Source organism: Eumetopias jubatus, unplaced genomic scaffold (genome assembly GCF_037043125.1).
Source record: "Eumetopias jubatus isolate StellerSeaLion01/CBP00866 unplaced genomic scaffold, mEumJub1_p1.0 scaffold_12, whole genome shotgun sequence".
Taxonomy (NCBI): domain Eukaryota; kingdom Metazoa; phylum Chordata; class Mammalia; order Carnivora; family Otariidae; genus Eumetopias; species Eumetopias jubatus.
In genome coordinates this window covers 70,294,689-70,320,084 of record NW_028274818.1, presented here as the reverse complement: position 1 = coordinate 70,320,084, position 25,396 = coordinate 70,294,689, and the positions used below count along the sequence as shown (strand labels likewise).

General features: G+C 58.8%; 1 protein-coding gene across 3 annotated transcripts; it reads left to right on the top strand.

Annotated features, from left to right (window-relative positions):
* The first annotated feature begins 636 nt into the window (after positions 1–636).
* CLCN7 (Cl-/H+ antiporter 7) lies at positions 637–25,334 on the top strand. 3 transcript variants are annotated; one of them, XM_028111505.2, is made up of 25 exons: positions 637–831; positions 7,720–7,791; positions 11,820–11,891; positions 12,018–12,083; positions 12,516–12,648; positions 12,887–12,996; positions 13,542–13,622; positions 14,717–14,779; positions 14,872–14,955; positions 15,546–15,639; positions 15,873–15,937; positions 16,406–16,522; positions 17,147–17,201; positions 17,662–17,722; positions 18,219–18,357; positions 19,198–19,291; positions 20,350–20,519; positions 21,560–21,611; positions 21,852–21,979; positions 22,145–22,230; positions 22,442–22,571; positions 23,093–23,152; positions 23,224–23,400; positions 23,552–23,632; positions 23,808–25,334. In XM_028111505.2, the coding sequence occupies exons 1-25, from the start codon at positions 679–681 to the stop codon at positions 23,832–23,834; spliced, it is 2,370 nt and encodes a 789-aa protein (XP_027967306.1). In that variant the 5' UTR covers positions 637–678; the 3' UTR covers positions 23,835–25,334. The 3 variants fall into 3 exon arrangements, with proteins under 3 accessions (XP_027967306.1, XP_027967305.1, XP_027967307.1); XM_028111504.2 differs by having other exon boundaries at positions 638–831; positions 23,822–25,334; XM_028111506.2 differs by lacking the exon at positions 7,720–7,791 and having other exon boundaries at positions 638–831; positions 23,822–25,334.
* Positions 25,335–25,396: the final 62 nt, after the last annotated feature.

Here is a 25,396-nt window from a genome sequence, read left to right as displayed (position 1 = left end):
CCTCAGTTTGGGTGCGTGTGTGATTCCCCCCCTGATGAGGGCACTCGGCGAAGCAGCTTCTGCAGCAATGCCCCAGGAGCCGTGTGTCCTCCTCGGCACAAGCCCCGGGAGGCCGGGCGGTGCTCAGCCTGTCCTGGGCTCCAGGGGCATCCACCTGACTTCCAAGATTCCTTCCCTTTCCTCGTTATCGGTAACCCGCCGGGAGATACCGAGACCGCGCACAGGCCCGGGCGCAGGAGACCTGCCCGGACGGCGGAGCACGCGCCTGCGACCGGTCATTTCTCCCGCGGCGGCCAGGCTGCCAGGTGTCCACCCGTCCTTCCTCCCGCGCCGATTGGTCGGTCTCCACCTGCTCCAGGAGGGGCTGCCTGCCCGCCTTCCTCCCCCGTCCTCCTGTCCCGTCTGCGCGGAACCCGGCTCCATTCTCCGTTCCTGCCGCGATCCGTTCTCGGGGACCGGGTCCCCGCTGGTCACCCGAGTGGCCGCGGAGCCCCCTCCGCCCAGAGGGCGCCAGAAGTGGGACTACAACTCCCAGAAGGCCCCCCGCGCGCACGACCCTGCGCGGCCGCCGCCGCGCGTCACGTGGTCCGGTCTCGTGGGTCACGTGGCCGCGGCGCGGGTCACGAGAACAAACACCCGGCCGCCGCGCTTTTCCGGCCAGTCGGTCCTCCGCGGGCCATGGCCAACGTGTCCAAGAAGGTGTCGTGGTCCGGCCGCGACCTGGACGACGACGAGGCGGCGCCTCTGCTGCGGAGGACGGCGCGGCCCGGGGCGCCGGCCGGCGAGAGCACGCCGCTGTTGAACGGGGCCGGGCCGGCAGCCGCCCGTCAGGTGAGGCCCGTTCGCCGGGAGAGCCCCGGCCCGCGCCTAGTCTCCCCACCGCCGGGAGCCGGCGTCGCAGTGGCGGGCGTGGGTCGGGCCTTCCCCGCCGCTCCGACTCGGGAGTCAGCGGCTCTGGCAGGCGGAGGGTCGCTCACTGGCCGGTGGCTGGCCCTGTGCCTGGCGGGTGGTGACCGGCTCATCGGTGCTTCCATCGTTCCCCCCCGCCCCCCCCCCCCCCGGTGAAGAGGAGGGAATTGAGCCACAGACGGGTGCGGGAACGTGCCCCGGGTCTTCCTTGGCAGATGGCATTTGCTGGCATCGGAACCTAGGCCCTGGGGTTCTGGAGTCTTGGGAGGAAGCTCTGGGCCGGGTGACTGGTGGAGTTCGAGGAGCAGGCCGAGCTCACCATGACACTGTTTTCTGAGCGCGCACGAGCCTCCGCCTGCCGAGTTTTCTCTTGCAGTGTGGGGCTCTGTGGGCCACCCTTCTCTGCAAGAATCGGTACAGGGCGATCTTAGAAATGACAGATATTTGCACCCAGTTTTCCTTACCAACTAAATGAAATGAGAGCGTGCAGACAGACGCTGTAAGCAACAAGTCAGAGTGGTTGCGGTGTGTTCGCATTAGCGATGCGGTTTGCAAAGTCTTTGCATGCACATATGTGTGTTGTGTTCATTTTTATTTGATGGCTGTTTTTATGTGTTGTTTGGTCTTATTCTATTTTTGGTATTGTTCTTCTGTTGTTTAGTATCTGTCCTTTAAACGTTAGAATGGTCCTTAAAAATTAGGAAGGACACAGCGTCAGGCTGTTTCTGTAGGGCTTATCTTCACGTTCCTCCAGTCCCTTGGAAAGCATCAGAGTGAAAGTGCAAGTCTGTTTTTTGGGTGAAATTTTGTCCTGAAATGCTCTCTCTGTGTCTACGTGAGATGTGATCTGAAATGGCTAATTTGGAGGGGAGCCTTAAGGGTGCTTTATTATTTTCTTCTTGGAACGTTATTTTTTCCCTTTAAAAGAAAGTAACCTGGGGTCTACCAAATGGAATTGTAAAACTGGCTTTAAGGGTCGTCAGGTAAAGAGACTGGAAACGGTGAGGTGGTATTTGGGTTTATCTCAGGACTGAATGTGCGTTTCCCACTTCTCTTTGCAAGTAGATACGGGAGTTGGGTTTTTTTTTTAAGAAGAGCTTTTTGAAGTCTTAAAAAAAAGTCATTCTGTTAAAAAAAGTTTGCAACTTTTATTGTTCATTTGTGTTTAGCGACAGCCGACTAGTTTCTCTTAAGCAATTAAAAAAGAATTATTATGCACCTACTGTGTGCCCAGGTGCATGCAGTTTGCCTGGAACACGGGTGCAGAAGCAGCTTCCTTCCTACTGGATGTAGGCTCGTGAAGAAACACGCCTGGTGCTCTGTGAAGATTGTGTGAGGGGCCCCAAGGGCAGGAGAGGTCCCATTTGGGTCCAGTCTTGAGGAGTGCAAGACCCTCAGGCGGGCAATAGGTGGGAAAGGATGGAGAGTGTGTTTGAGATCTCTGTGAGTTTGGAAAGTAGATCGGAGTGGGGAGAGAGGCGGGTCAGACCTGTAGGGGACAGCTGCTGCCTTTGAATTTGGCTTTACTTCAGGGAGAGTTCTGCAGGAAGCTGGAGATTTCAGTCTTCAAGGATCCTAGCCCGTCTTGTGTGGACTGGTGGCAAGGGGGAGGCTGCTCCGCATCCCGGGAGGCAAGCCCCGTGGCCTCTTCTGCCTCAGGGTCCTCCCTGCAGGAAGGTGAATGTGTGTGCTGTGCTGAGCAGTGCCTGTCCCAGCTGGTGGACGGTAGCCACTCTCAGTGTATTAGTATTGGAAACAGCAGCACGAAAGCGACTGTCATTGGGTTATCGTTCATGGTGTGACTCTGCTGGCCGCTGACGGGATTCCTTGATGCCGCTTTCTTGTGGGGAAGGTCTGCTCTGGGCCCACAGGCTGAGTTCGGCACTAGGCACTTCGGCTCTGCAGCAGACGGTGGCCTGTAAGCTGCTGTCAGTCCGGGGCCATTTGAACTAAAATGACAGCCCGGATCAACAACCACCCTACAGGAACGTTCTAGTGAATCAGACGTGGGAGCTCATGGCCACCTCCTGGCCCTTTGGGGTTTGTTGCATCATGTCCAGAGTTGGATGGTGGTGGTGTTGGCGCGAGCGGAGCCTGCCGAGCTCCTGAAGTAGCTGCTCTGGGCAGTGTGTGCCATGTGGCTACCCTGCCAGGCTGCTGAGTGCCCAGCGGGGAGTAGGCACGGCCCCTGGCAGGATAGACTGGTGACTGTCCTGAGCTCAGCCTCCAGCTTCCCAGGAGCAGGCTGTTGAGAGCCACCTGTTGGTTGCTGTTCCCTTTGTCAGGCCCCTGGGCCCGTCGTGCTGGAGTGTGGGGTGATGGTGAGTTACCAGCGAGTCACTGCCATTCTCCCGCTGGGACAAGGAGGGGGTGAGGTCAGCCAGCAAGTCATGGTCATATGTGTGGGCAGTGGGAAGCGGAGCATTTCGAGAACTTATACAGGGAACTCTGAGGCAGAAACAGATGCTCCAGAGGTGGAGGAGTGGGGTATTTACAGTGTTTGTAAATGCAGGATGATTCCAGGGACCTCAGCTTTAGGAAGCTCCACCTGAGACACCTTGGGGCCGGCGGGGGGTGGGGGTGGTGCGGGTGTAGGACTCTCAGGTTAGTGTTTAGAGTCAGTTCTACAGATCTTGTTTCTCTGGGAACTGGGTTACCTTTGTGTCCTGCCTTGGCGGCTGGAGCCACAGACCACAGCCTGAGAGTGTCAGGGGCGGGTCACCTGTTGTCCTCACTGACCCCTTGAGTTCTCCTCTACAATAAGTGAGCACTCCGTCTTTCTCCTAGGTGGCTCTCAGCACCGGGCTCAGCTCTTCTGGAAGTTCCTCTGCTTCAGTATCCTTGACCTGCCCTCCTCCCTCTCTGTCTCCCTACACACAGCCTCACTTTGTAGGGTTCAGGCTGGCTGCTGCAGTGCCCTCCCTGAGGGTTCCCCAGATCTGTGTCCCTCCTGCCTTCAGTACCACCGGTGCAGGGTCAGTGGGGGCGGGACAGACCACCGCCTGCAGCAGGGGCGTAGACTCGAGAGCTGAGGGACAAGGCTGGGCCCAGGCCTGGACAGAGGGTCCCGAGAGCCCCCTGCTGTACAGCTTAGTCCTTCTCCTCATTGGGGTTCAGCCTGCAGGCCTCCTTGTCCACCTGACGTCACAGGCTTCCTCACGTTTGCACTTACTTTGTTTACGGGCATCTGTGTGCTTGGCCTGGAAGCCTCTGGCTGCTGGAGCCCTCTGTCCTCCGTGCTGAGCGTGGAGCCTGCTAGAACACCTAACAGCCCAGCGGGACAGCAAATGGCCTTCAGATTATTTTTAAACTTGGTTTTACTTTGAGTGAAAACGCATAACAAAATTTACCACCTTGACCAGTTTGAAGCGTACAGCTCAGTGAGGTTAGAGGCATTCATGTGTTGTGTAACCAGCCCCGCCACCCACCCAGGGAACTGGTCCGTCTTGCACAACTGAAACTGTCCCCATGAAACACTCAGCCCAGCCCCTCCTGCCCACCCTTCTACTTTCTGTCTCCATAAACCTGACTGTTCTAGAAATCTGTGCTGTGAGTGGAGTCATATGGTGTTGGTTTTTTTGTGACGGGCTGCTTTCTCTTAGCATAACGTCCCTGAGGCTCGTCCATGTTGTAGCGGATTGCAGAATTTCCTTCCTTTTTAAGGCCAGGAGACTTTGTGTTGCCCGTATGGGCCATGGTAGGTTTATCCATTCATCCGTCAGGGGACACCAGGGCTGCTTCCACCCCTTGGCTGATGTGAATCATGCTGCCATGGGCATGGTGTGCAAGGGTCTCTGGGTTCCCGTTTCCAGCTCTTTTCAGGACACACCAGGGGTCAGATTGCTGGGTCACATGGTCATCCTGTGTTTAATTTTCCAAGGAAGCGTCACACTGCTTTCCACAGCCGCTGCACCGTCGTGCTCCCCCACCCCGGCGTGCAGGGCACCAGCTTCCCCCATCCTCCCCACACACGCTGCTCTGTGGTTTGGCTGGTGGTGTTGAGCACGTTTTCATGTGCTTATTGGCCATGCGTGTGTCACCGTTGGAGACGTGTCTTCAGTCCTTTGCCCACTTTTTTTAACTGGGTTGTTTTTGTTGTTGACTTGTAGGAGTTCTTGACATGTTGTGGATGTAAACTTTCGGGTATGCGATGTGTAATATGTTCTCCCGTAGTGTAGCCTGCCTTCTCGCTCTGTTGTCTCCTCTGACGCACGGAAGTTTCTCAGTGTGATGTGGCCGTCCCTTTTGCATGTACATTTTTAAAATGTTTACAGATAAGTGTGGATTTACAGGAAGTTGACAAGACTATACAGAGAGTGCCCGTGCGCCTTCCCCCAGGTTCCTCCACGGCCTCCGGCCCACAGAATGACAGCACCGAGCTGACACCGGGATGTCAACGTGGGCATGTGGGCACTTCTCCGCCCTTAAGTCCCACGTCTGCATCACTGCGGTCAGCATGCAGAGCGCGAGCCTCAGCACGGAGCTCTCTTATCCGGCCTCTGTGGTCACCCCTCCTGCACCCCGATCTGTTCTTCCCCTGGCCGATGTTTTGAGTGTCAGGTCTGTGCGGCTGATCAGTGTGTTATCTTTTACACACTTTTGGGATTGTCTGCTTTCACTCAGCATCACACCCCAGAGATTTCGTCCGGGCTCTTGTGCGTGTCAGCAGTTTGAGGACCCGGTATGTAATCTAACCTGTGTTCAAGACAAAGAAACAGACACAGCTGCAAGTCAGTCACTGAGCTCTAAGTAAATGGCTTGTTTCATCACGAAAGATATTTCCTGGAAGATGCACTTAAAGCCCAGAAAAGAGAAGTGGGGGGAAGGGAGGGGCCTCCACCTCCCGGTCCAGGCTGCTGTCTTGGGATGCAGGCTGCCCTGCGCCGCTCACATTCTCTTTCTCTGGTCAGGTGCTGAGGACCTGTGTCACCTGAGCAAGTGAGTCTGTGTCGACTAGACCATTCTTATTTTTTTTGTAAGATTTTATTTATTTGAGAGAGAGAGAGCACGAGCAGGGTCAGAGGGAGAAGCAGGCTCCCCACTGAGCAGGGAGCCCGGCACGGGGCTTGATCCCAGGACCCTGGGATCATGACCTGAGTCGAAGGCAGACGCTTAACGATTGAGCCACCCAGGTGCCCCTGACCGGACCATTCCTGTCACACCTCTCCTGAGGCTGCAGCCTGGCTCTTGGAAACTGCAGATGTGAGAGGAGATGTGTGATGGGCCCCGACTTTGGGCCCACTTGTTGTGGAGGGATGACTGCCCAGTGTAACCGAGCTTCTTTCCTGATCAGTGGTGGGTGAGATGCAAGTGGCCAGGCTGCCTTTCTCTGTGGCTCCACCTGCTGGGCCGGAGGGCGGGTCACGTTCTCCTGTGCCTCTCACACTTGGACTTTCAGCACTGCCTGGCCTTGCTCCGCTGGGTTTGTCCGTCTTTGCGTGGACATTCAAACCTGCCTGCCTGGGTGGTCTGCGTGTACAGACACATCCCCAGGGACGTGCATTTGGTGTTGCTGTGGCCAGGCTGGTGGCCGGGTGGTGGCCCAGAACCCCCACTGCTTACACGTGTCCTGTGTGAGTAGAGGCTACAGCCAGGTCCGGGGCCCTCCTGGCTACCGTTGGCTTGAGAACTGGGATCCCTTGCTAGGCCGGCACACTGGCGAGTAGGGCCAGCCTTCCTGCCCGAGGCTTGGAGCCGCGGAGCCCCACCCTGCCTTTCTCATTGGATTCAGCAGTTTGGGGGCATTGTCAGTGTTTTTAAAGAGAAACCCGTATTTCTCTCCGCACCCCACCCCCCGTGTTACTGGTCCTGAGCGCATGCACGTGGAGTAGAGTGCCCAGCTGTGCACAGGGAGCACGCTGATACCACGTGAGCACGCTGCTCGGAAACTCCCCTTGTTGTGGGACGAGCATGTGCCGCTGTAGCCGAGGTAAGGGGGGGTGTTGGGAGGACCGTGTTCACTGTAGGCGCCTGTCTCTGGCAGTTAGTAAGTTAAGCACAGTGAAAGGTTAGGGCAATAACTGGTAACAAAGTAGAACAATTGTAGCAATATACCCTCACCCGTGCTCCTGTGGGGGTGTGAGGTGGCAAATGCCCATGTGATGGTTTCAAGTGAGGAGAGCGGCCCCTTGTGATGCAGCATGAGGAGACTGCTGACCTTCTGACCACACGGCAGGAGGACGGTCATCTGCTTCCTGCTGACCACATGCGCCCAAAGCCTTGGAGCAGGGGGATGATTATAGGATTTGTTCTCGTTGCTGCGGCAGGTTTTCCACCGTGTGCAGAGCCGCCGGATAAACGGCAGGGCGCCCAGCCCCACCTGCACTTAAGAGAAACCACGGGTCATGTTTCCCCGCGGCATCTGGGACCTACTGACCCTGAAACGTGTTTTTCTGAAATGCAAAGGTGGCAGGTGCCTGCGTTCTGCCTCCTAGGCCTCTGCCATGGCCGTGTGGTGCCTGCTTGTCTTCCCCGGTGGCTGGCGGCAGTGTGGCCACGTGCCTGGAGGGCCTGCCTGGAGGCCGGGCACAGCTCCCCGCCTGTTGGAGCTCCTCAGTCTCATGATGAGGGGATACGGGAAGTGGGTGGGGTGGGGGAGCCTGGAGGTTGCTGGCGTGGGCACCCTGCAGCCCTTGGTCCCCAGGGCTGGCAGGTGTCTGCAGTCTCAGCCGTGCCTTAGGCTAAGGGAGGGGAGTGGGGCCTCGGGGGTAAAGAAGGCCTGGACTGATGCAGAGTCTGGACTTCTCTGGGGTCCAGCACTGACCGCACGACCTATGACTGAGCACCCCACGATTTGTCTTATGCTTCTAGTCACCACGTTCAGCATTTTTCCGGATTGGACAGATGAGCAACGTGGAGCTGGACGATGAGCTGCTTGACCCGGTGAGTAGTAGACTCATTCCCCATCCTTTCAGTTCTCAGCGCCTACCTGCCCCCAGGAAGGACGAGGCCTGCTCTTGTGGAGGTGCCAAGCAGAGCGCAGGCAGTAAACGCCCAACAAGAAGGTGGTGGACGACAAGCAGGGCCATGCAGAGCAGGAGGGCAGGTGTGGGGAGTTCCGACCGGAGCGGGAGGGCAGGTGTGGGCAGTCCTGTGCAGAGCGGGAGGGCGGGTGTGGGCAGTTCCGACCGGAGTGGGAGGGCAGGTGTGGGCAGTTCCGACCGGAGTGGGAGGGCAGGTGTGGGCAGTTCCGACCAGAGTGGGAGGGCAGGTGTGGGCAGTTCCGACCAGAGTGGGAGGGCAGGTGTGGGCAGTTCCGACCAGAGTGGGAGGGCAGGTGTGGGCAGTTCCGACCAGAGTGGGAGGGCAGGTGTGGGCAGTTCCGACCAGAGTGAGAGGGCAGGTGTGGGCAGTCCTGTGCAGAGCGGGAGGGCAGGTGTGGGCAGTTCCGACCAGAGCGGGAGGGCAGGTGTGGGCAGTTCCGACCAGAGCGGGAGGGCAGGTGTGGGCAGTTCCGACCAGAGCGGGAGGGCAGGTGTGGGCAGTTCCGACCAGAGTGGGAGGGCAAGTGTGGGCAGTTCCGACCAGAGTGGGAGGGCAGGTGTGGGCAGTTCCGACCAGAGTGAGAGGGCAGGTGTGGGCAGTCCTGTGCAGAGCGGGAGGGCAGGTGTGGGCAGTTCCGACCAGAGTGGGAGGGCAGGTGTGGGCAGTTCCGACCAGAGTGAGAGGGCAGATGTGGGCTGTTCCATGCGGGGTGGGGTGGGGCAGATGAGGTGTGGGCAATTCCGTACAGAGCGGGGCCGGGGGGGGGGTACAAAATGAGGAGTAGACCGTGGGGCCGCCAGAGCCTGGGCGACCAAAGAAGTTGGTTCTGAGGGTCCGTGTCCCCTGAGGCTGAGCCAGGTGAGCAGAGATGGGACAAGTGCATCCCAGGAGGGAGCACAGAGCCTGTCCTGTGGAAATGCAGGAAGCAAGGCCAGGGGAGCAGGCACCATGTGTGGGAGAGGGGCCCTGAGTGGCCTGGAGGTGAGCTCTGGGGACAGGGATCTCAGGGGTCAGGGGCCTTTGGACAACGTGATATTTTCTTCTCCCGCCCCCGTGCCACGCTGTCTGGCAGCTACTGGGGAATGTTTCCTGAGCCTGCCCTGCTCTCCAGCCTTGCATGTGATTTCCTCCTCAGGGTTTTGTAGTTCGGACCTGCGTCCCTCTCATGCCTGGTGATGGCCAGTTGATCTTTCCTGTGCTGGTGACCATGCATGTGTCGTCTTTGCAGAAACGTCAGTTCAGATCCTGTGCCACTTTAATTGGGTTGTTTGTGTTTTTATCATCAGGTTATAAGAGTTCTTTGTACATTAGATGTACATTGCTCATCATGTACGAAATCTGCAAAAAGTTTCTTGCGTTCTTTGGGTGGTCTCACTTTCTCAGTTTCCTTGGAAGCACAAAACCTTTTATTTATTTTTTTTAGAGAGTAGGTAGGTGGGGCAGGGGCAGAGGGAGAGGGAGAGAGGGAATCTTAAGCAGGTTCCACGCCCAGCACAGAACCTGACTTGGGGCTCAGGCCCATGACCCTGAGATCACGACCTGAACCAAAATCAAGAGTCAGACGCTCGACCAAGGGAGCCACCCAGATGCCCCACAAAAACTTTTTAATTTTGATGAAGTCCTGTTGACTGTGTTGTTGCTGTGCTTTTGGTGTCGTATCTAAGAAGCCACTGCCCAGTCCAGGGTCATAAAGATTCTCTTCTGAGAATTCTGTAATTTTAGATCTTCTATTCCTTTTTCGCTAACTTTGTCTGGTGGAAGACAAGGGTACTGTTTCATTTGTGTATGGGTGTCCAGTTTTCCAGGACCATTTCTCAGAAAAAAACACTCTGCCTAATGAGTCGTCTTGGCAAATGTCAGAAAATCAGTTGGCTGTAAACGTGGGGGTTTCTCCCAGGGCTCTGCTTCCACTGATCCCCACGTGTGTGCTCGTGTCAGGGCCACACCGTCTGGAGGACTAGAGCTTCTGTGGTGAATTTTAAAACCAGGAAGTGAGAGTTCTCCAGCTTTGTTTTCCTTTTTTTTTTTTTTTTTTTAAGATTTTATTTATTTATTTTGAGAGAGTGCATGAGCATGACCAGGGGGAGCAGCAGAGGGAAGGGAGAAGCAGGCTCCTGGCCAAGCAGGGAGCCGGATGCAGAGCTCAATCCCAGGACCCTGGGATCATGACCTGAGCTGAAAGCAGACGCTTAATGACTGAGCCACCCAGCCACCCCTGTTCTCCTTTTTCAAGGTCATTTTGACTGCTCAAGACCCCTTGCATTTCCATGTGGTTTTAGGACCAGCATGTCCATTTCTTCAAGGACGCCAGCTGGGGCTTCATGCTTAGTCTTCTGACCCGCGAACACAGTGTCTTTCCATTTATTCACATCTCCTGTTCCTCTCAACAGTGTTTTGTGGTTTTCAGCGCACACGTCTTATATTTTTCCGTTGAATGTATTTGAGGAATAAATTTTACTTACTTTATTCTTGACACTGTTGTGCATGCAGTTTTCTTAATTTCATTTCTGGCTGTTCCTTGCAGGTGTGTAGAGAAGCCTTTGATTTTTGCATATCAATCTCATATCCTTCAATGTTAATGCGTCATTCTAATAATTTTTTTAGTGTATTTTTGGGGATTTTGTGTATATGAGGTCATGTCATCTGCAAATAGTGAGTTTCATTTCTTCCTTTTCATTCTGGATGCCTTTTATCTCTTCTTGCCCACCTTCCCTGGTAGGACCTCCCGGACCTTGTGGAGTGGGCGGGGCCGGAGCAGGTGCCCCTTGTCTTGTTCCTGATCTTAGGGGAGAAGCTTCAGTCTCTCACCATCGAGTGGGACCTCACCATGGGGTTTTCCTAGACGCCCTGATCAGGTTGAGGAGGTTCCTTTCTGTTCTTTGTGACGTATTTTCGTCATGAAGGAGTGTTGAATTTTTATTAGATCCTTTTTCTGAATCTGTTGAGGTGATCGTGAGGATTTTGTCCTTTATTCTGTTGAAATGGTATTGAGCTGTTTTTACTCACAACACTGCAGACACCAAATGTGTGGGTTTTCCTCGGCAAGCAATTTTCCAGTTCTCTGCAGACATCAACTGAGTGTCCTACAATTTAACTCAATTCTGACACTATCTGCCTGGCATGAATGCAGACCCCCCTTCCCCCAGGCTGAAGGCCCCATTCCATGAATTCGCCACCACGTCCAGGCTGTCACCAGCTGTAAGTTCTCACAACCCCCTTCTCAAGTGCCATAATTTGCTAGAATGGCTCACAGAACTCAGGGAAATACCTTACTTCAGTTACTGGTTCATCATCAAGGCTGACTCGGGAACAGCAAATGAAAGACACCCACAGGGCGGGTAGGGAAGGAGCACGGAGCTTCCAGGCCCTGCCCCTTGCCAGGCAGTGCCACCCTCCCCCTCCTGGCACCTCCATGTGCCCGGAGGCTCTGGGACCCCTTCATTTCGGGTTACACAGGCATGGTTGATGAGATCATTGGTCGAGGGTGTTGGGCTCAGTCTCCAGCCCCTCCCCCTCCTCAGAGGTCACAGGTCAGGGTGTGGAGCTGAGAGTTCCACCCTCTAGTCAGCCTTGGTCTCTCTGGCTAGCAGCCCCCACCTGTGTCCGAGCACACATAAAACACCCTCCAGAGAGGCTGCAGGATTTCAGAGTCGGGTGCCAGCACCTGGGACGTGCATTAATAACGTATTTCTCACGGTTCCACAAACATGATGTCATTCAATTTTCGGATGTGTCGCTGGGACCCAATTTGCTGGCACCTTTTCTGGGACATGTGTCTGCATTCTTGAAGGGCGTGGGCCTACACTTCCAGAGTCCTGGAAGGCTTCGTGGGATGGACGGACATCTGCCCCCTCCCCTTCCCATTCGTGCTTTGTTCCCACATGTGCAGGCTGTCAAGTGTGTGGCTCTGCCTCTTTCTTCTGCAGGAGATGGACCCCCCTCACCCTTTCCCCAAGGAGATCCCGCACAATGAGAAGCTCCTGTCCCTCAAGTACGAGGTGGGCCTTCTCCCTCTGCACCCCCATCCCACGCAGCCCCTGGGCCCCTTGTCCCCCTGCCCACCTCCACCTACTGTGAACCCGGAGCGTCGGGGTCAGCCCTGCGTTGTGTGTGCTGTTCTGCAGAGCTTGGACTACGACAACAGTGAGAACCAGCTGTTCCTGGAGGAGGAGAGGCGCATCAACCACATGGTGAGTCTGGGCTGCAGTGTCCTCGCAGCGCGCCCTGCTTACCGGGCTGGGCACAGCCATCTCCCGCTCCCTCTGTGGTCCTCGAGCCTCTGATTCTGGAGCCACCATTCATTCTACTGGTTTGTGTCCTGGAGCCAGAGATGCCAATACAGGACACAGGGTGGGAGTGGGTGTGTTGGGTGTGATGGGAAACGACATGCAGAGTTGGGTGCCCGGGCTGTCAGTCACCAATTGTGAGCTGGTTGGGAAGGCCCACTGCCTCTGAGACGTTGACCAGAGGCTACCTCCCCAGGATGCAGGGTCCCACACGCGGCATGCTGTTGCTGGTGGTGGCCTGCAGAACCCCAGGGGCTGGTGGCACCGTCTCCAGAGTGGCCTGTGAGCAGAGACCACCCCCACTGCACCTGCTTCTGATGGTTGCCCTCCCCGTAGGCCTTCCGGACGGTGGAGATGAAGCGCTGGGTCATCTGTGCCATGATTGGGATCCTCACGGGCCTTGTGGCCTGCTTCATTGACATCGTGGTGGAGAACGTGGCTGGCCTGAAGTACAAGGTCGTCAAGGACAGTATCCTTTGTCCCCAGCACAGAAGGGGGCACGGGCTCCGCCGCAGAACACCCTGGTCCCTGGAGGGGCCAGCGGTGAGGCCTCCGAGCCGGGCGTGTTTGCCAGCCACATGGGGGAGGCGTGGCTGCATGGTGGTGTCTCGCGCCCGGGATGGCGCTCTGGGCTCAGGAGGCTGGGCTGCAGGAGTGTGGCAGGCAGGCCAGGGGTGAAGCTGCCACTTGTCCTTGATGAGCGCCAGATATCGACAAGTTCACAGAGAGAGGCGGGCTCTCCTTCTCCCTCTTGCTGTGGGCCACACTGAATTCTGCGTTCGTGCTTGTGGGCTCTGCGATCGTCGCCTTTGTGGAGGTATGGCCACCAAGAGGTCACAGCAGGGGTTCCTGTGGGTTGGAACCCTGACTCCTGCCGGCAAGGTTCGCGTGGCTACACTGGCGGGGCCTCTGGTGCAGGCGTTAGGTGTGTAAAGCAGAAGGCGCCTGGGTCCCGTGGTGCCACTCCTGCCCCGCGCAGCAAGGACTGGGGGGTGTGCAGGGCCTCAGCAGCAGGGCTGGTCCAGGTGGAAGGGAGCACCCCTTCGTTCCGGGACTTCTCCCAGAAGCCTCTGTTCCTGTGGCCTGCCTCTTGGCTTCTCCCTTGTCATGGGTGTAGCATCTGGAAGCTTCTATCTGCAGTGCAGTGTGATGCCCCCCTACTTCCCTTTGGGGACACTGGGCCTCCTCTGCTCCATTCCCGACCCCTCCCATGGCCTGTTCCCCACTACTCCCCATCATCACTGCCTCTGGAATGGGGAGAAGCGGGAACCCCTCCATGGGCAGCTGTCCCCTGCTCGGGCACCGCGTGGCCATGTCCACCTGGGCCAGTGTGGCCTTAGCACGGCCTCTCTCTCCTTCCAGCCGGTCGCCGCTGGCAGTGGGATTCCCCAGATCAAGTGCTTCCTCAACGGGGTGAAGATCCCCCATGTGGTCCGGCTCAAGGTGAGGCCTGGAGCGGGCGCTGGGCTGGGTGCTGGGCTGGGCTCTACCGATTTGCCTCCCAGCACCTCTGGGACTTGGCCTCGCTCACTCCCTGTGCTGCCCATGAGCACGTGTGTGCATTTCACATAAACTTTCTTTGGAAGGGGGTAAAATTTTCTCTTACGTGTTTTAAATTATGCACACGTGCTTAAATGGGGCGTCTGCTGTGATCACAAGCTGTGTGGAACGCGTAAAGTTCTGCACGGTGGTTACTATCTCAGGAAGAGAAAGGCTCTGTTAGAGTGGTAGGCATACTTACTGTGAGGTTTTTCCTGTTATTATAGTTTTCTTTTTTTTTTTTAAAGATTTTATTTATTTATTTGAGAGAGAGAGAGAATGGGAGATAGAGAGCACGAGAGGGAAGAGGGTCAGAGGGAGAAGCAGACTCCCTGCTGAGCTGGGAGCCCGATGTGGGACTCGATCCCGGGACTCCAGGGTCATGACCTGAGCCGAAGGCAGTCGCCCAACCAACTGAGCCACCCAGGCGCCCCCTGTTATTATAGTTTTCTTTGATATTCATTACACTTAACATTCTCGGTAATGCCCCGTTTCTGAGGAGATGGGGGTGTCAGGAGCATGGTTCCTTGATGGTCATTTCCAGGTGTTGGGTTGGCCCGTCCGGGGCGGGATGCTCCTGGGGTCTGCAGCTGTACCAGGGGTGCAGGACCGGTGGTGACAGCCTGAGGGAGCAGGGCGGCCTCGGGGAGGGCCTGTGCCCGCCACACACAGCAGGGTCCACCCTGGTGGGCACAGGGTTAGCAGATAAACCTGGTATGCGTCCAGAGGAGCAGGACTTGCTGCTTTCGGCTCTCTGGGGCACATGTCTTCTCGGGATAGAAAATTGGAAGGTTCGCAAAAGCAGGAAAGAATCGGCCCGAAGCCCAGCACCGAGGATGCCCACTGTGTGCTGGCCCTCCTGTGCACCTTCCTCTGTCTCATGGGTTTGGAGCTGGGCGCATAGTCTGGATCGCTTCGCGGACACAGTTTTGCTACACGTTCTCAGACTGTGTGTGGCCTTTAATCAGAGACTCGACATACCTTCCTTTGTGTTCTAGACCCTCGTGATCAAAGTGTCTGGTGTGATCCTGTCCGTGGTGGGCGGACTGGCAGTGGGAAAGGTAATGGAGCCCTGCTCACGGCCTGTGACCCAAGGCCACTTTGTTCTCTCGGAGCCACGCTTATCTTGAGGGCGGCTGTCCTGTGCTTCTAGGAGGGGCCAATGATTCACTCGGGCTCTGTGATCGCCGCTGGGATTTCCCAGGGGAGGTCAACGTCGCTGAAGCGAGATTTCAAGGTGAGTGCTCTTCTCCCAACGTGGACAACCCCAGCATCCCCAGGAGGCTCTGCTGGGACCATGGTCTCGCCCAAAGGCGCGTGGAGCCTCGGAGGAGGTCAGGAGCGGCTCACGTGCAGATTGAAGCTGCTTTGTTTTCAGTTTGTAGCGTTTCCCTCAAAAGCCAGCGTTCTGATGGGTGTTGCACTGACTTTACGTGGGAGTTCAGAGATGTTTGCGGTTTTTACAGAACACTCTTGTGTTTTTACATCAAGATCATGTTTTCAGTGGCTCGTTTATTTGGCCTTTGTCCCATCTCCCGCGGGGTTTTGAGTCGTGTGATGGGTCTCTGGCGCGGTCTGAAGGTTCCTCATCATCTCGAGCCTCCTTTCTTGGCTATTGGCCTGTGAGGGTGCGTTCAGTGTGTGCTGCTGCATCTGTTCTGTGGTCTTCGTGAATCCACGTCAGTGGACCGTCCGGAGGCCCGTCTGTGTCCCCTGTCCCTTTCCCTCGGTCCCTGTCTCCATGGTGCTCACCAACCTTGCCGCGCTCTGAAGGGAGCGCCCTTGGGGAAGCTGGCTGAAGCGTCTTCCCTTGTGTCCCCATTGCAGATCTTTGAGTACTTCCGCAGAGATACGGAGAAGCGGGACTTTGTCTCAGCGGGAGCTGCGGCTGGCGTGTCTGCCGCATTTGGAGCCCCCGTGGGTGAGGGGGACGGCTGCATGGGGGAGGCCGTGGTCCCTCCTGTGTGGAGGAGGGGTTTTGGTATTTGCTGACTCTCAGTACAGGGTGAGGGTGCAGGCGCGTTTCCCTGACAGGCCCGGGGGCTGCCTCTGCCAGTCTTGGTGCCCCAGGGTCGTGGGGTGTGAGGCTGCATGGGGGCGGGCTCCCCTGTGTGTCCTGGGGAGCACATCCAGGCTGGGCTGCTTCCGTTCCAGGTGGGGTCCTGTTCAGCTTGGAAGAGGGTGCCTCCTTCTGGAACCAGTTCCTGACATGGAGAATAGTAAGTGCCTGCAGAGGGCCGCTTCCTCGTGGAGGTCAGGCCATGCTGTCCCCTGGGCTCTCTGATCTGCTGTGCGGGGAGCCGTGCCCCCACAGGGCTGCTATGTCCGGCTCTGCCCATCGCTCAACCTGAGCTGCTCACTGTCCTCCCACCACATGTGCCTCCCCTGTCGGCCGTGGGCTTTGTTTGCACCCTGTTGTCTTCCTCATCGGGCCCCCCAGAGCACGCTGCTCACCTCTTCCCTCAGCTCCATCACTGGCTTGGCCCTGACACTTAATCCAGACAAGGCTGCAAAGCGTTCACCCAGCCATGAGGGGCTGGGCACCTCCTGAGTGACGGGAGGGGAGGGTCCCCCTTCAAACCCCCTCAAGCCCGCAACCCCCTCCTGGCTCCCCGGACCTCCCAGCCCCGGGGCTTCAGCTGGGCGGGCTTAGTTCTGATGGCACTTGTGTTCCTCTCTGCCCACAGTTCTTTGCTTCCATGATTTCCACTTTTACCCTGAATTTTGTCCTGAGCATTTACCATGGAAACATATGGGACCTGTCCAGCCCAGGGCTTATCAATTTCGGAAGATTTGACTCAGAGGTAATATGCTGTGCTTTCTTGTTCTCTCTTTCTCCGGCTGGGGCCATGGCCATGTACTTAAAGTTCATCCTGAGGATGTGGACTCTTGGGAAATGGTTGCCCTTATCTGCAGGATTGAGCTCTAGGGGCCGGGAGGTGACTTAGGGAAGCTCACAGCTGACCTACCCATGCAGGTTAGGACGCCTGATACCCGCTGCGTGCACTCGTGGTGTCTGGGCTGGGCAGTCTGCAGACTGTCGGATGGGGTGCTGACACCACCTGGGGCACATGGGTGCTGTGCACTGGGACCCTGCTCCCAGGGGTGCTGCGCACGTGGACACAGCAGAGCCCTTGGGTCACTCAGGGTCATGAGATGTGTTCCTGGGGCTCCTCCTCACTTGTGCCCCCCTGATTCCCATTTGGCAAAAGCTCGGGCCATCCCCCACCTTCAGGTGGACAAAGACCCGGGCTGGGAGCAGGCGAAAGCCTTAGAGAGAGTGTGGTCTGCTGTGAACTACCCATGCTTCTCACCCGCGGACGCCCACAATTGTGCATGCAAGTGCCGGAGGCCCTGTCTGTGCTCGCATCAGAGCGGAGAGGGCTGGCGATGCTCTCCTCACAGGTTGCTCGTTCTCTTCTGTGCAGACGATGGTGTACACGATTCATGAGATTCCTATCTTCATCGCCATGGGCGTGGTGGGTAAGGGCCGTCCTGTGAAGGAACGCTTCCTGTCCCTCATCCTCCCCGCCCCAAGGTGGCAGCAGGCGACTTCTAGTGGGGTCAGAGTGTGTGGAGGGGTCAGGGCCTGGCAGACCCCAGGCCTGGCCTGGCTTTGAAGTAGCCAGAGGGGGCTGTGGCCCCCACAGCCCGTGAGCTGTCCTCCCATGCCCCGCCCCGTTCACGCACCCCTAGGAGGGAGCCCACAGCTGAAAGACCAGAGCTTTACCTCTGCTGGAGAAGCCCCTTGGTGGGGCACTTGTCTAAGAAATAGAATGAGCTCTGAACAGTGCTTTCTACTTGGAAAAACCTTTTTCCCTGGAAGGAAGGCCAAACCTTTGAGAAATTCGCCTGTCCGCCTGCCAGGCTGTGCTGACAAAGAGCACACAATGACACAGAGCCTGTTCTCCTGTCCCTTACATGCTGCTCCTCCTGGTCGTAGGTGGTATTCTTGGGGCCGTGTTCAATGCCTTGAATTACTGGCTGACGATGTTTCGAATCAGGTGAGAAGTCTCCGTTTTGTGGACCTGGGACCTTTGAAAATGGGTGTGTTGAGGGTCTGTGCCTGTGGAGTTGCATGGAAGGCCATGTACCCACGGGCCTCCTCGGTCGTCGTTCGTATTGGGGGTGGAGACAGACCAGCACTGGCTGGGGGGTGCCCATGAGGTTGGGCGTGGCTGGAGGCCTGGGAGGTCCTGAGCCAGGGGACAGTTGGGCCTGCAGAGGCTGTCTTCCTGTGAGGAGAGCAGTTCTGGGAGCTTTCAGGTTTCTGAAACCTTCGGGCGGGCTCTGGGCTCGAGGAAGCACTTCTTTCTTATTCTCTTGCCCGGATTTAAAATGCCATCGACGAGTGCCCCGGAGACGACCTGGTGATTGCGTGTGCTGTGTCACCCCCAGTCGTGCCCTGCAATGGGCTCTCAGGCACGGACTCCGGTGCCATGGCAGCTTCTGGGGAGTCCAGCCGTCCTGAGGCCCGGTCCATCCTGCTGTTGACTCTAGGTACATTCACCGGCCCTGCCTCCAGGTGATCGAGGCCATGCTGGTGGCTGCAGTCACGGCCACAGTCGCCTTCGTGCTCATTTACTCATCCCGAGATTGTCAGCCCCTTCAGGGGAGCTCCGTGTCCTACCCCCTCCAGGTAGGAGGCCCAGGCCTGGTGGGCGGGTCCACCAGGCAGGACAGGGCCGGAGGGTGGCCAACAGCTGAACTCCAGGCTCAAGTGGGCTTCACGGGCCTGGCGGGCATCGGGAGAGAGGACATTATGCTGGGTGGGTTTCCCCGGTCCTCCTCCCAGAGCAGCACCCCGCCCAGGGCCACATGGGGACTTCAGAAGTGGGGGCTCATGGGTGTGGACTCGAGAAGCCCTGAAACCCGCACCGACATGCTCGCTGCAGCGTGTCCACGGACTGCGGGGATCAGGCCAAGTGTCCGCCAGCTGGCAAACCGATCAGCAAAACAGGGTTTGTCCATAAGTGGGTTTATTTGGCCGTGGAAATAGCTGAAATCTTGACATGCTGCCACGTGGATGAACCTCGAAAACACCATGGACAGAAGCCAGACACACAGGCCCCTGTGTCATGTAATTCTGTGTATGTGAAACATCTGGCGAAGCCACGGAGGCAGAGCAGATGCTTGGTGGCTGGGGGTGGGTTGGTGGGGAGGGGGACCTAGGTGTCACGGAACCACGCTCCGCTCAGCCTGGGAGGGCTGAGCCCACCGGTGCCAGGGCCCAGGTGCTGACTGCTGAGCCCCGGAGTCCCTGTGTACCCCAGCGACAGACTCACCGGCCAGTGTCCTGTGGACCGGCCCGCGCATGCAGGACCTGCCTTTGAAGCCCTCTCTGTCCCCGGGCCTGCCTCTTTGCATCCTGCCTCCCCCTGAGGCCACGACCTGTCCCAGCAGTCAGTGGTTGCCCCTGGCACCGTGCAGGCCGAGACCAGTCTGCCCCACCGGCCCATTCTCTCTTCCAACCTTACAGCTCTTCTGTGCAGATGGCGAGTACAATTCCATGGCTGCCGCCTTCTTCAACACCCCAGAGAAGAGTGTGGTCAGCCTCTTCCACGACCCCCCAGGTGCGTGCCTGAGCTCCGTGCCATCAGCCACACGTCCCCACACCGGCCTTGACCCCTCCAGGCTACTCTGAGACTGACCCTGGGCCTGGGGGTCCCCTTCCGGCCAGCTGTGCCCTGAGGGCGGAGGTCACCACCTTTGCTGCGGTCGGGGCCCAGGGGTGGGCCAGGCCCTTCCCCTCCTGGAGGGCAGCTGCTGGGGCTGCCTGCATCAGTGATGACATTCCTGTCTGCTCAGTGTTTTCCTCCTGGGAGCTGCTTGCACAGGGCACCCTCCAGCCTCCACGCACACCAGCCACGCACGTCCACCCCCACTGTGGGGCTCAGACTCACGACCCTGAGGTTAAGAGTCACACGCTCCTCCAACTGAGCCGGCCAGGTGCCCCCAGCCGTGTGCGTTTTTAATTAAAAAAAAAAAACCAGCGTGTGAGTGCAGACCACTGCTCTTCAGCACACGTCTTCCATGGCACTGATCTGGGCAGCAGCCTCGCCTTCACCCACAGCACATGGGCCCCCGAGAGCGCCTACTGTATGCACCCATAGACACCAGCGTGTGGTCATCCTGTGACATCACCTTTTCCGTTTGGGGGTCCTTTAGGGCATCTCTGATTGCTCCTTGTCACAAACAAGGTCACTGAGAAATTTTTAATCTTTATGCCTCTGTGTACGTGCGATGGGTCCCCGCAATTTGCCAGGAAAGCTTAAATATGGGGTGAGGCTAAGCCCTTGGGACAGAGCACCGAGCAGGGCCCTCGGGCAGGCAGCAGTCTCCTGGACTGGTTGGTCCCAGGCTTTGATGGTTTTTTTCTGGCATCTGGAAGTGTCTCCTATGGATTGATGGCTGATGGCCTCCCTCCCCTGACATCCAGGGGTCTGCACATTCTTCCCTTGACCCCACCGGGTCCCACCCACCAGGCGGCCATCCTCCTGCCTCGAGGACTAGGCCTCTGAGATCCGCGCTGTGGCCCCTGAGGATGGGGCTAGTTCTGGGCAGCTGGGCAGGGTGGCTGTGTTCCAGGTGAATCCACCTGGCAGGCCCTGGCCAGCCCCCTCTCCCCTAGGCTCCTACAATCCCATGACGCTTGGCCTCTTCACTCTGGTCTACTTCTTCCTGGCCTGCTGGACCTATGGGCTGACGGTATCTGCCGGTGTCTTCATTCCGTCCCTGCTCATCGGAGCTGCCTGGGGCCGGCTCTTCGGCATTTCCCTGTCCTACCTTACAGGGGCCGCGGTGAGTGTGGGCTTCTCCGTGCACCAAGCCTGGGACCCAGGGTTCCCAGTGCAGGGAGGACAGGTGCATCTGAGCCCTGGTCGTTCAGCGTGGCCTCGAGTTTTCTGGCTGCTGATGTTTGATGCGAGCACTCGATCAGCATGGCCGTCCGCAGACGGGATGGACAGATACGCACATTAGGAGAGATGTTCCGTCTTACTAGAGTGCATGATTGAGGCATGTGTGTGCCTGGTCTCTGGGGGCTAGGCTTTCATTTTTTGTATTTTCTTTTCTTATTTGAGTCTTTGAAATAAGATTTCTAAAACCATGGGAGGACCAGGGAGGGTCTCCCGCACCCCCGCCTGCTCCCTTTTCCAGGTTTTGGCCGTGCTTGGGTCACGTTTCCTTCCAGTTGTGGTTCTGGGTTTTTCTTTTTTAGTTGAGAGATGATTCACGTACTGTCAGGCCTCCCGCCGTGGAAGTTTGCAGTTTGGGAGTTGTTCGTGTGCGATAGTTACCTGGATCACACGTCTAGTGTCATACATGGTGTTCTTCTCTCCCCAAGAAATCTGCCCACTGCGATCACTGCCATACCCCCAGCCCCTGCAGCTGCTCGCCCGCCCTCTGTGCGGATCTGCCTGCTGCAGGCATTTCCCAGGGGAATTGCTCAGGCGTGGCCTCTGTGTGGTCTCGCCCATGCTTGTCCGTGCTGGGCTCTCTCTACACACACAGGGGCGCCGCCGTCCTTCCCTGCACGTACCTGTCCCTCTTCCCTCCTCGGCACTGGGAATGCGTGCTCCTGCCGTAGCTGCTGAGTTGTATGTGCAGATGGCACAGATCCTTCGGGGCCTCCCGAGCAGAGTACACCCAGGGTGTTTCCAGACTTTGTTGATGTAGATGCTGCCACAGACCAGGTTGCACGTGTGTGGGGGGTGTAGGACTTTCTCCTAGGGCTGGCGTTGCTGGGCCCGGGGGCCCCCGGGGCGGGGGAGGTCACATATCTCGGTGGGCTTGAGTAGGGGGCTGCCTCCCCTCTGACACCGCCTCTGTCATCCCTACAGATCTGGGCGGACCCTGGCAAGTATGCCCTCATGGGAGCAGCTGCCCAGCTGGGTGAGTCCCAGCTGCCGTGTGAGTGTCCCAAGGTCAGGAGGGGGCACCTTCCCTTGGGGAAGGGAAGGCCGCGAGTCCATTCCGTGGTGGCATGCAGGGTCGCTGTCTCCGCTCTGCAGCCTGCAGGGCTAGACCACTAGAATGAATGGGTGGGGGTGCTGGCACGAACAGTCAGAGATGAGGGTGGTGTCACGAAGTGGCCTGCAGGGGCTGGAGCCTACCCCCAACCTCCCCGGGCAGGTGGGATTGTGAGGATGACCCTCAGCCTGACAGTCATCATGATGGAGGCCACCAGCAACGTGACGTACGGCTTCCCTATCATGCTGGTTCTCATGACCGCCAAGATCGTGGGGGACATCTTCATCGAGGTGTGGCTTATGGGAAGAGGCCTGCCTGCGTTCCTTGCCCCCTGCTCTGTGTATCCCCCCACCACGCCCCCGGCCGGGAGCCTGAGACTGGGGGCTGGGAGGTCTGCAGCGGAGGCGGCGGGAGGGGCACTCCGCCTCTCAGCATCCCCTGCTGCCCCTCCTCAGGGCCTGTATGACATGCACATCCAGCTGCAGAGCGTGCCCTTCCTGCACTGGGAGGCCCCCGTCACCTCTCACTCGCTCACTGCCAGGTATGGCCGGCGGGGGGCCAGTGGAACAGTAGGGAGGTTTGGAAGGGCACACCGGTGTCTGGGTGTCCGGGCGGCTGGCCTCCTGGCTCCTTGTCCCTGGGTTTCCTGCATCTGGCAGCTTCCTGCCTGTCAAGCTTCAATTTTGTTGTGAAGGGAGGGCGTCCGTCACGTGGTCGGTAATGGTGAGGCCACAGCAGATGTTCTTCCTCAGGGAGGTGATGAGCACGCCGGTCACCTGCCTACGGAGGAGGGAGAAGGTGGGCATCATTGTGGACATACTCAGCAACACGGCATCCAATCACAATGGGTTCCCCGTAGTGGAGTTCGCTGGTGACACCCAGGTACCCAGGGCTGCGGGCGCAGGGGGTGGCCGTCCCACATGTGCACGTGGACATCCTGCGCAGGCACATCAAGCTCACCTCCACCAGCTGCAAAGGAAATGGGTCACGCGGCTGGGAGGCGGCAGCCTGGGGGTGCCAACCACTGCTCAGGGCTGCTGGCGTTTGCGGGCTCAGGCTTCTACCCCAGGCCACGCCGTCAGCCCGGGAGTCGGCGGTGATGCGTGTGGGGAGCCATCTGGATGGACGTAGCGTGGCTGGCGGTGCACGTCTCACCACGGCCTCTTGCTGCCTCGTCCATGCTCTGTGGTCACATCCCGCTGCCGCTCCCCGGACTCTGGGCAGCGATGAGCGCGTGGACTGCCTGCAGTGGGGCCAGTGCCCAGAGTTGGCGGCCACGTGTCGAGGGGGAGCCTGGCGCGGTGTCCCCGCAGCAGATGCAGAGGTCGCGGCGGGGTGCCCCGCCCCATGGCGGGAGGGGTCTAGGTCTTGGGCTCCTCGCAGACAATGGTCTCTTCCCGCAGCCTGCCCGGCTTCAGGGCTTGATCCTGCGCTCCCAGCTGATTGTCCTCCTGAAGCACAAGGTAGCTGCCAGGCATGGGGTGGCGGGGGGGAGACAACGGGGCCCCGGGCTCTGACGCACTCTGCCCCCCAGGTGTTCGTGGAGCGCTCCAGCATGGGCCTAGTGCGGCGGCGGCTGAGGCTGAAGGACTTCCGGGACGCCTACCCACGCTTCCCACCCATCCAGTCCATCCACGTGTCTCAGGATGAGCGCGAGTGCACCATGGACCTCTCGGAGTTCATGAATCCCTCCCCCTACACGGTGCCCCAGGTGCCTGCCACGGGTTGCTGCTGGGGATGGGGCGGCTTGGTCGTGTCGTGACGGGGGTGTGCGGTCCTGGGCTTGGTCGTCCTGCCTCTGTTCCGTCCTTCTGCGGGTGGGCCCAGCTGGCGGCTCAGCAGAGGCCCTGTCCCCTTTGCAGGACGCGTCCCTCCCGCGGGTGTTCAAGCTGTTCCGGGCCCTGGGCCTTCGGCATCTGGTGGTGGTAGACAATTGCAACCAGGTGAGTGGCCGGGGTTTCCTGTCTGCCCTGCTCACGGCGGGTAGGGGGACTTGCTCTCAGCCCCTGGGGGAGCTCAGGGGTCGGGACCCAGACTGGCCAGGTGCCCAGTTCCGGGGCTCCCCCAGGGCGTGGCGCCTGGTTTCCACAGCAGCACGAGGCTGCCCCCTTGACCCAGCTTTGCTCCCGCAGGTGGTTGGACTAGTGACCAGGAAGGACCTGGCCAGGTACCGGCTCGGGAAGGGGGGCCTGGAGGAGCTCTCCCTGGCCCAGACGTGAAGCCCTGGCCCCTCCCTGGGGCCCCCACCTCGCTCCCCGGGGCAGCAGTGGATACAGCATCCCCCAGTCCTCGGGACGTGTGTGTGTCTGTGTGTTTGTGCGTGTGTGACACAGCGAGCGAGCCGGCCCCCAGGGCGGGGCCTCTTGCTGCTTCTGTGCTGTCTGCTTCCCTACGGGCCGGCCCAGGGGGACCACACTGTCTGTGCTTCACCAGCTGGGGCCTGGGGGACATGCAGCTGCTGCAGAGCCCCGTAGCCTTGCCCCTTTGACGCTGTTTACGGCCTTGGGGTGATGGGCCTGGACTTGGAGGCAAAGGCCCTGGGGAGCAGATGCAGCAGCGGGCTCTAGCGGGAAGCCAGCTGTTTTCCCAGACTTAGCACGTGGCCCTCTGGGGTCTTGGCCAGAGAGGGAACTGAACCATCTGTGGGCCTGAACACCTCCGTTCCCCCCGACGTCCAGACTGATGTCTGTGGCCCCTGTGCACCGAGAGCCTGGCACTCCTAACCAGGGGGGCTCCCGCCGGCCTCCGAGGACCCCTGGCCCAGGGCCACTTTCTGAGGCAGCTCTGGTCCCAGTTCTGGGGCAGGCAGCCTCTGGGATGGGCCGGTGAGCCTGGAGCAAGGGTACTGTGACTCTTCCTGGCTGGTGTCCTGTGTCCCCAGGGCCCCAGGGGACCTTTTCTGGAGGTGATTTCCCTGGCCTGCTTCGGAGATCAGGCTACACAGCCACCGTTGTGGCAGCCTGGCGGCGTGGGGGGCAGTTCACCTTGGTTTGGGCCCCTTTCCAGGGAGCAGGGCCTCGAAAAGCCAGTCCCTTCCTGGCGGGAGCCCTGTGGGGGATGTAGGGAGATGAGCACGGCGGGGGGGGGGGGGGCTCGGGAAGGGAGAAATAAAGGAATTGTACCCTGATGGCCAGCGCCGGCTCCCTGGTTCCTGCCCAGCACAGGCCACGGTCCAGCAGTCGGAGATTTGCAGGGCCACTGAGCAGGGGACATGCGGGATGGGGCTGCCTTGACCACCCCCCCCGCCCCCCGGAGGAGATGGAGGCAAGAGGCCCAGAACCCCTGTGAGGAGGCAGTGGTGGCCCACGCACGTCTGTGGGATATGCCGGCACTGGCCCCGGACGCCCGGGGGCCCTCGGCCTGGACACCACTCTGGGCTGCGAGGGGTGTGGAAAGGCCCCCAGACTGGGGTTGACTTTGGACCCGTCGCCTTGTCCTGGGGAAGCCCTGGTCAGCCCTTGGGCGGGTCTGGGTCATGGGGCACAGGGAGCATGGGTCCATGCTGGCCTGACATGAACCAGGGAGCACTGGACCGGGCTTTGAAGACCTGGAGTGGGGAAAGCGGGGACATCGCGGTTCATGTGATGACAACTTGAACCAGCCACTTGGCCCCCACACTGGGTTAAATAAAACACTGGAAACTCGCGCCTGTCTCTTTGCTTTCTTACTGTGGCTGCGAGGAGCCTGGAGGCACCACGCAGCCCACG